Source organism: Metopolophium dirhodum, chromosome 1, assembly GCF_019925205.1.
Source record: "Metopolophium dirhodum isolate CAU chromosome 1, ASM1992520v1, whole genome shotgun sequence".
NCBI lineage: Eukaryota > Metazoa > Arthropoda > Insecta > Hemiptera > Aphididae > Metopolophium > Metopolophium dirhodum.
Genome location: NC_083560.1, coordinates 60,494,785 through 60,505,958, shown reverse-complemented (window position 1 = coordinate 60,505,958; position 11,174 = coordinate 60,494,785). Strand labels below are relative to the sequence as shown.

Here is an 11,174-nt window from a genome sequence, read left to right as displayed (position 1 = left end):
ATCAAACAAATAAAATATATCTTATACAAAAATGAATGGACATTTTTTTTATTCTAAAAACTATTTATTATTTCTTCTTTTTTTAATCTGCATATTTTTAGAGCATATAAATGCATATTTCTGAACTTTTAAAGGCATATTTTAGTGCACATTTTGCCAGTTTTTACTGCATAAGTGCATACTAAAGTGTCATTTAGCCATTTAGGCATTTTTTAGGGCATGAACTCACAAGCTTTGCTCATAACTTACTTTAAAAACACTCATTTGGCGCTCAACAAAAGCCCTGCCTTAAAATTTTCTAATTGATCAATTTACTCGTAACATTAAAAATAATAGAATTAAATGAATTATTCTTAACATAAAATTTGCTGTTGCGCGATTGTAAGATGGAAACAACAGATATATAACGTTCCCTTTGTAGTAGAAAAAATATACAATAGAACCCGCTTAGAGGGGACATCCTAATGGGGACATTATGACAGTCCCAAATTAATGTATTGAATGTAAAATTATTCAGTTAATCGGGTCAGTTAGATAACGGGGACAAATAGGTCACCGCCCGATGTGTCCCAATTAACTGTATATTTATTCCTGAGTTTCAAGCTTTAGTGTTACACTATTTATTTTTTAAGATTGTTTAAATTATATTTTAGGAATTAAAAAAACATAAATATTTATATATTGAAGGATGTTCATGGCTCAGTATAGCCAATTGTACACAATATTCATTTATATGTATTTAATTATTTATAAATAAAATATGTGCAAAACCTTTTAATATAAGATTGCATATATAATTGTAATATTCATAATAATTATACAGTCAAATGCGCATAATTGGGACACATCGGATCTAATTGTTCCCATAATCCGACTGTCCCTATTAACCGAATAATTTTACATTCAATACATTCATTCAGGACTGTCATGAATGTCCCCATTAAACGGGTTTCTCCATTAAGCTGGTGTCTTCTTTAAGCAGGTTCTACTATAACAGCATTTACATATTTTATTTAATCATTTAAAATAATAAAACAAACAAAAAAACTTCAATGGCAATATCAAAAGTATATTATTGAGCTAGATAAATATGAAAAGAATAAAATTGTTCCATTCAATTTTATAAAAAATCTGTTCTATATATTTCATATTTATCTGGTTGATGTAGTTGAATCATAGAATTGTATTGAATATAAATTTGTATTACTTATTAAAAATTTTAAAATACACTCTTAGCTTTGTAGAAAACGGATATACATTTTATAGTTTTGAGGTTTGTAACACTAAGATGATAAATGAAATATGACGAGAATTAAAAAAAAAAAAAGTAGTTATCGTAATTAAAACAACCACCAGTCTGTTGTTGGTAGACTTCAAGTGTATCACCTTCTTCCATCTCTAATGAAGCTGGAGTATCAGTCGCTGTAATTGCTTGACCATCAAACCTGAATCTCACAGTTTCGAAGGATATACCCTAAAACATAACAATTTTGATTAAATTAAAAAATATTTAAATTATAAATATTAAACCAGCATATATACTTTGTTAATACTATTCATACAAATAAATCAAAATTACATTATTGTTTTAAAAAATATGATAATTCATCATTAACTTTCGTCTTACACATGAAAAGTTGTCTGTATTAATACAACATTTCAAAGAATGCCACACCCACATTTATCTTTGTCTCCCAAGCGTGTGTCATGGCAAATGTACATTTTAGCAGTTCACATAAAATACATATTTAGTTTTAATATTAGTGAATTAGCATATTATTAAGTTTAACTTTGATATTTAAATAAGTGTTAATATTACAGTTTAAAAATGATCATAACTCACTACAAATATATATAAAAATAACTAAACTAATATTAAAGTCAACAATACTTAATGTGAACTGTTACATGTAAATTCGTTACACATTTGTTAGTTGCTACAATGTTTGACACTTAATAATAGTTAATTGTAGACAATAAAAGGAAGTGTGGCATACTCACTTCTCTTAAAAGCAAATAAGATGTGCAGACAACTCAATTTAAACCAAGAAGTAATAATTATTCTGAACAGAGCAAGGAACTATTATCAGTTTAGCTAAACTAAGCTAAGCCTAGACTATAGAGGTTGTTTAAAAATTTAAGTTTCAGAAAGATAACTTTAAACAATAGTTCATTTAATTTTGTATTTTAAAATAATAGTACTTCATTTTTAATTTAATTCGTCCAGAAAGTATTGATATGAGTAATATTTTCTAAAATTTCAGGTAATCTAAAGTGTTAAAATATTGCCAAAACTGGAAAATATGGCCTTAACAGTAAACATTATATAAATAATTATACAGTATTAAAGTATTTTGTAACATCTTAGTAGACATAATGTTAGGTTTTTAGACTACATTATAGTTATCATACTTAATTATTCTGGATTTAATATAAGATTACATAAAAATAAGTACTATGATAGAACTAAAAAACAATTAATTTAATTTAATCGTTTTACAGCAAATCAATCCAATCTGGTGAATCTTACTTGAGATCTTACTTGTGTAAAGTGGACAAAACAGATGTATACAATAAAACTAATAGAATGTGACCTAAAAATATACAAGCATAATGTAAAAACCATATTTATTTACCTCCATGATGTAAGGTGGGGACACAAAATCAGTGATTAAATAAATATCTAAATCATAATATGAATCATAGAGTTATATTATTTGTTAACCTTTTGTACATAGATCGGTGAATACCGAATGGTATATAGCAGAGGCACCAGTGAGAAAAATTATAAAGTAGAACAAAAATACTAGGAACATCACATGGTTATCCTTATAATTTTACTGCTAGTTCCACTGCCACCACTGAAGTGTGTGAGGACCTCTATAAACATGTAAATTTCTAATGTGCTAGTAATTACTATCAATATCTACAACCGAGTGATTTTAATACCTCAAGTATAATCAGACTAGTTGCTACACGCTCATAACTTTGTTTGTTAACAATCGGGGAGTACATTTTCCTAATATAAGCAATGCGATGAAATACGTATTTATTAATATTTTTTAAATAAAAATATTTAATGGTAATTTAGTCTAAATTCAGTTACTGGAACAATACCTAATGCCGCTAATGGTTACAGTTAAATTTAATACTTTTTAATAGTTTATACCTACTTACAGTTCTTTCACAGTACGCATTCATTAATTTTTTAAGTGGTGTGTTCTTCTTTATTTTAAATTGAACAACTGCGTTATCTTGTCCCAATACTTTCAGATTAATGTGTTCTGAAGGACCATCCTATAATAAGACATTTTTTAGTAATAATTGTGGTTTAAAAACTAACAAAATTTAAATTTGTACCAAATCACAGTTTATAATCAAATATTCTTATTTTGCATATAGATTTTAGAAACGTTAATCAATATAAACACTGTTTTGTACACAATCTAGAGTAGATTTAAGTGAATCAGATAATTATGATATAAACTAAGTAATAAATTCTGCTTATCGTCAGAAGTGAGTCGACTTATTGTGCCAAATACCTATACTTTATGAATGTTAATGACATAGGTATGCGCACAGGTACAGCTGAAAGTTCATGTGCTGCATCTGAAACATTTGTTGGGCCTATTTATTGGTCTGTGGGACGCCATTGTACTACTGCAGTTTTTAAAATATTGATTATTCTAACCAGGCATTTATAAAGTAAACAAACGTGCGGGGGAATCAATAAAAATGTCCATAGACCGGATAGAAGTCGACGCCATGAAATGCTAATTTTAAGACGGAAAATAACGATGAGAAAAACAATCGTTTGCAACGCCAAAGTCACAAGGCATTGACGCATTGGCGTGTGGAGGGCACGAAAGCCTGTCCTATACGCGTAAGCAGCTGACGAGAACGGTCGTCGTGTCTTCTATTACGACAAGCCAAAACACGTGTTTTTGTTTATTTTTTTGACACCTGTCTGCTAAACAAATTCGTAAATATACTTACTCCACTTTCTACGGCCATTTTTGAAAGATGTGCGTAAACAATTGTTGAACAGACGGTTGTGAATTTTCCGACAAAAAACAAGAGCAGTAGACACTAGACAATATTCGAAATTTCGAAACGACTAACGAAAAAACAAACACACCAGACACAAACGTCAGTAGCTAGGGGGGCAGGGACAAACAACAATAAGCAATAATGGAGATGAATGACGAATCACCGAAATTGGGAATACCGAATCATAAACAACAAGAATAAAAAGTAAACAGTAAATAGTAAAATACTAGAGTTGTTCAAAGTCCCCTCTCCCCATGACGTGACCTTTGTTTGGTTGGTATCACCACAATAATTTAAACTTTAATTTAATCTGTGGTACCACCGTCGACGTAATGTTTAAGCTGTGTTTTTCATAATTGTCTTCAATTATAGCCATTAGGTATATCGTATATAACTATTAACTTGGATATTATAAACACTATTTAAATGTAATTGATTTAAAGAAAATAAATGCTATTGTCATGATCAGAGCTGTGACATCCTGGCGATCTCCTATTGCATATTATAAACAAAATTAATTATAGCAATAGGAAAAGTTAATAGAAAAATACATAAATTCTAAACATTTAACCTACTTAATTTTGCCATTTACAGCTTTGGTACACATTTAAAAAATAAAAACTATTACTATATAGTATGAACCTACATGGCTATATTATATAGTGTTATGTATCAGTATTAATTATATTATTATTAAATAAATATTGGCTTTTATTAAGTATGTAGTAGGTATGTACTTAGGTGTTAGATCTTAGACAAACACAATTTAAGTGTAATTTATTCAAATCTATTGACTATTAAATCCGTGATCTAATACTTGATAACGGCTCGGCCTTTTGCGATTAAAAACCTATTCGAGAACGGCGGAAAAAATTAAACTGTTGACTAAAATTAAAAATATGCTTATCTGCCGGTTAAAGCCAGGCCTTATTCTAAACCGCAGTTGGGCTTATTTTGCGTATTTGAAAAAGCTAGATGCGTACTTAATAATCAATTTTTGCGTAATTGATTAGTTAATTTATTGTTATATTAATAAGATAAGACAAGCAAAATAGTAGTTCTGTAGTAACAAAGTAGAAACTTTGGCTATATTGATGAATATTTTGTTAGTACTATTAAACTTGTTGCTAATCTTGATTGCAATGCTAACATCAGAAATGTATTTGACGATTTGGGTAAGGATTTAGATTTAGTTGATCTAAATATGGAATATACAGATTTAATGGAACATAATAGATTAGAAGAGTTACGACAAATGCCATTGTCTAAAATATTGCAATATTTATCTGGGTCCAACGAGTTTAAAAATATTAGTATTTTACTTGCTCGTGTTATAGCTGCAAAAAACCTCACAGCGCTGACGTTGAACGATTAATAAGTTAAAGGCAATATTCTTAAATCAATAAATCATCAATGTTTGCATATTGAAAAAGAAAATGAATATCTTTTTATTCATTTTATCATGCCTGCTCTTCAAAATTGGGACCCAAGATCAGCAATACAAATATGAAATATTGTTAAACCAAAATTAACGCCGCATTAAAGACACACCCAAAGCCAAAGAACAAGAATGGTTTAGTGGGATATTCATGGAAGCAACAAAAAGAAAATCTGAAGAGCAAACTGAACAAAAATTTAAAAAAGAAAGTTGTAATATTGTGTTATGTATATAAATATTATAAAAAAAGTAAAGAGTTAATTAAAATAAAATATTTTAAACGTGAATGTTTATTTTGTTTCTTCGTAATAGGTTAAGTTTTAAATTATTCCACCTTAAAGCTAAAAATGTTATCATTTTTAACTATAATTTGATATTATATTTAGAGATTATTATAGTTTTATTTTTATAGGCTTATTTAAAAAAAAATGCGCAGTTGATAAAAATCCTTAGAATAAGCCTTAGATTATTAAACGTAATAGAAGTGTAATAATTACGTGACGTAGTGTATAATATATAAACGAAAAATATTACTGTCCCAGAAACAAAAATATAAGAAAAGTAAATATCAGAAAATATCTAAATAAAAATACAAATAAAAATACAATTTAAGTAAAAATACAATTTAAGTAAAACAGACAAGTATGAACGAGTCGAATGATCGTCGTTTGGTAGTTGGTACCAGGATCCCAGAATGGCAGGACGACATCGACGCGACGGCGAACGATTTAATAAAATTAAACGAACATGGGTTTTCTATATCAAGTCTTGATATAGTAAGTTGATACTTGATAAATATACGCAAAACAACATTCGGAGGACTTCGCGTTTTCCTTATTGGTTCCTAGTACTGAATTAACGGTTTTAGGTTCCATCGGCTGTTGTAATAGGAAATCAGGTATTATTTATTGATTTATTTTACGTTTGAAATTTTCGTCGACTATCCGCCACACGATTCCTGGTTTTTCGGAGAATATTAGGTAGGTTAAAAGTTGGTAATAAGTTAGTTTTAAAATCGCTGTTCTGTCGCTATTATTATTTATCATCACGATAGTCATTCCGTGAGTGGCTTTTTTTACTGTTTACCACCTTGTAGTGTTGTACTGAAAATATTTCTACCACTACCTATATTTTTACGAGTTTACTTTTTTAATTACAGCTTACATATTTTTTACTTTCAGATTCCAAAGATTTAAAATATTTTCCGAAGAATCGTGATTAAAAATCAAACTTCGAAGCAGTGGTTTATTTATTACAAATATACTATAGTATACAAATAGATTTTAGTAGATATACAGTTAAACAAATAATTTAATATCCATTTTTATTTTTCATATAAATATAATCGATCTGCTGGATGCTCACTATAATATTATATAGTATATTTTTATATAGATAATATTATTACTACATATTATTATTATTTATTATAAATTATAATCATATGTAATTATTGCCATTCACTATTATCTAGACCCGCTGAGAAAACTAATATACAGTAATACTGTATAATGATTGAGTATTTGAGTATAATATATATTTATATTTTAGTAAACAGGTAAAATAAAAATTTAAAAATAGCAATCGCAGCCGACCATATAGCGGTTACCCATAATCGATCACTGCCTTTCCTATATACTATATAGAAGTTTGATAATAATATTTTAATATTTCCATAGAATATAAGAGTTCAAATATTTTATGTTACTCGATGCCTAGATCACTTGCTTTCTAGCTGTCAGCTGATATGATATTGGGTTATGATTTCCGGGATAAAACAAGCCTTCGACACTCTCAGCTGTACCAATGAGACACGAGTAGACATAACTTTAATTCGTGATTGAAATTAATGTTGCCGTTTGTACACCTGTAGGCTATAGGCTATAACATATTAGAAGAACATATTATCCCATAACACATGGGCAAGACTCAGTAATTGTATTACCTATGTATAATATTATAGATTTATTATTGTTTACTTGTTCAGTGTTTAGCCGATTAGGTGTTCTGCACAGTGACGTAATTTTGATCATGTTTGTGTGTGTGTGTGGGGAGGGAATTGAAACAGTTATCCCCACCACCCACCCACCACCAAACAAAAAAAAATTAGTTTGTATCATAAAAACCTCTCAGTCCAACCATTGTTATTTGTAATCTGTATAATATAAGTAGGATACATGAATATATTATGCATACATAATATATTATATAACTATAGTTAACTATACTAGCAACTAGCAAGATTCATGATATAAACAATACCTTCACAACATCTTCACCTCCAGGCTCCAGAATATGTCGTAGTTCTCCACTTCTGATTGGTTGATTTTTTTATAAGCATGTTATATAATATGTATGTATATGATTGACAGCCAATAAGGCAATAGGTAATTAGTGGAGAACTACGATATAGAGTATAGACAAAGTAAATAGCGTAGGATACATATCTAAAATGTGATGATGCCTGTCTAATTTGTCATGTTTAAATGGTACTGCCTAATTTACTGATTTACTGATTTGGGGCCACAGCGGCCATAGCATGGGCAAACAAAGTCCGAATGGGTTGAAACTGCACAAGGGCCATTATAATACCCCCATACAACTCCTTACCAAATTCCAGGTTGCCCCGAATTTTACCTCCGGGTTACTTGTCGCAGAAATATCACAAACCTAAAAACTTAACAAAAAATTATGAAATTTTTTCCACGGTATGAGTTGTACCGTATTTAATTACTTTGAAAATTTCAAGTTCCTACCGCAAAAACCCAAGCTGTTATAACGCAGATTAGTAATTTATTCACATAATCGAATTAGTAAAATCACGCGCTGCCGTTCAGGAAAACTGCTGATTTGCTCTAAAACCCGCAATACTTTATAAAAATCTATGAAACTTTGTACGCTGCATATATTGTACCGTATTTAAATATTGTGAAAATTTAGAGTGCCTATCTTGAAAACCCAAGCAGTTATGATACAGATCAGTAATTTATTCACATAATCGAATCTGTAATATCACGCGAAATGATAAGAATCCTGTATGTTTTGTTGCATTACAATATTTCTAGGGTACTTACTAAAATAAAGCAATGTATTACTACACATTATAAGAAAAATATGTATTTTAATATTTAATATAATCTGTTACTTATATAACACTAGACAGACTGGTTACTAGACAGCAATAGTTTGTCATTGGCTAAGGTTTGCTGTTATTACGGTTTTTTTAAATTTTGAATGTAGCATTCTTATGACAACTGCTCATATATTATATTATTGTTAATATGTTTTTAGAGCAGTGAATTATTTGGGAATTTGCCTTCATAATAATGTGTCTTAACATAATATAATAATAATAAAACTATAAAAGGTTCGAGCAAATTGTTTTACGAGATATCAATAAATGAAAATCAGTTGTACCTTTTTGTACCTGTAGTATATTTACAATGTTATAAGTGTCAATTTTGGATGCCCAACGTTGATACAAATCTCTTGTCTTTGGAAATTAATTATGAGGGTTAAAGACATTATTTTCAAATTTACTTCTTATAAAAAATAGTACTTGTATTATTATTATATGGAAATGTGCTGAATGCTCCTTACCAATTTTTACAGCTAAAAAAATAATACAAACTCATCTTCAATTAAAGATAAATCTTTAGATAGCCTAAGTCTTGTCAAAAATCAAAATGGATATAGCGTCTATTTTATCAAAAATTGATAATTTGGTTACTACGGTTACATCGGTTGAAAAATCTATAACTTTTTGTTCAGATAAAATCGATGACTTTAATTCCAAACTAGATAATGTAATTGATAAAGTAAATTACGTTAAAAACCGTTTAAGCGATATGGAAAAAAAATATAAATCCGCTTATAAATACATTAAACTCACTGTTGAAATGTATACTATTATAACTGTATGATTTCCATGTAGATGACCTTTACAGGACATGCAATGTAAGAAACCTAAATGACTTGTATATATGGAATATCCTTAATTTATTATATTTCACATAGCTATCAAACACGCATTAAAATGTATTTGTTTATGTATTAAGCTTAACATTAATTTAAAATCATATAAAAATAAATATAATTATACATTTTTTATAAATCTACATCTATATATTAACTAGTATATTACATTATATAAAAAAAAAAAATACATTTAGTTGTATTCTTATCATTATATTACTCTATAATATGAAATTTTTATTCTATACCTATGTAATACGTAAATAATAATAGAATATAAAATATTATATGTATATTAAAATAATTTATCTAATATATTTGTGTTGTATTGAACTTGCTGCACCTACCACAAGCCAAGCTTTTGGGGCGACGTAATTAATTGTTTTATTGTCTTTGTTAATTTTTTGTAAAATATTATGTTGACAATAAACTATTATTAGGTATTATATTATTATTTGGTTATTAGGCATTTTCTTTAACAATAGCATATTATTATATAACTTTTAGTGCGTAGACAAATTATATAAAACTAAGTTTAGGGCATTTAAAAATCATATATTATAGGTGATAGGTGTTGAAATTCCAGATTGACTTAATCTCAATGAATGATAAATGTGTACAACTATTAAAATATTAATCATTGCCTGTGTTAATTCTTGCAATATTAATAAATGAGAATGCAAGAAAAATATGCGACTTATTTTTTAATTTCAATAAATACTATTTGAGTGTTACTGCTAGGTAGCAGGAAGCTACTCTCCTTAAGACTTCAAGTCATGTATATTTATTTTTGTTTTGTTCACGCTCATATGCTTATTGTAACCGTTACAGATTGAATATATTCTAATAAATGTTTTAAAAAAAAAATAATAATAAATATTATGACGTTAAACTCAAAACGCTATGGGTTGTCTATCGGTGATTGTATATTATAGTAATATACTTTAAACAAATTTCAATATATTATTATGAAATACTACACCTAAAATTAAATTAATATAACAATATTTGTATATACTTAAGGATTACAAATTAATAATAAATTAATAACCTACTTTATACATACATTTTTATATCAAAACTTACATTGTATGATAAAGATTAACTTTAAAATGAAAAGTGTAAATTACTATATACTCGTTGGCACACAAAGAGAAATTAATAATTATACTGATTTGGGTATAACGGCTCTGATTTAAATGAAGTACTTACATACAACCGCGTGAGTTTTTTGTATTACCATTCAGGCACAAATGACAAATTCTTCATTTTAATCATATTAGGTAGGTACATTCAATTTCAGGTATCTATATGGATGAATTCTAAGTCACACTCAAGTGTAATACGTTTAGTATAATTTAGTAAGAGGCTTAGAAATGTTGTAGTGCAACAAAACATACAGGATTCTTTATTGTTCGATTGTAGAAACCGATTTACATATAAAATATGTGAACAAATAACTGATCTGCGTTATAACAGATTGGGTTTTTGCGGTAGGAACTCTAAATTTTTACGATATTTAAATACGGTACAATATATGCAGCGTACAAAGTTTCATATTTTTTGGTTAAGTATTGCGGGTGTAAGAGCAAATCATCAATTTTCCTGAACAGCGGTGCGTGATTTTACTGATTCGATTATGTGAATTAATTACTGAACTGCGTTATAACAGCTTGGGTTTTTGCGGTAGGAACTTGAAATTTTCAAAGTA

The 11,174-nt window shown here is 28.3% G+C and overlaps 1 protein-coding gene across 1 annotated transcript; it reads right to left on the bottom strand.

The window, feature by feature from the left end:
• Positions 1-1,181: 1,181 nt before the first annotated feature.
• LOC132935442 (small ubiquitin-related modifier 2-A-like) lies at positions 1,182-4,279 on the bottom strand. The gene is made up of 3 exons (XM_061001992.1): positions 3,997-4,279; positions 3,178-3,297; positions 1,182-1,474 (listed from the first exon to the last, which is right to left on the bottom strand). Exons 1-3 carry the CDS (start codon positions 4,012-4,014, stop codon positions 1,313-1,315), a joined length of 300 nt encoding a protein of 99 aa, XP_060857975.1. The 5' UTR covers positions 4,015-4,279; the 3' UTR covers positions 1,182-1,312.
• Between the last annotated feature and the right edge of the window lie 6,895 nt (positions 4,280-11,174).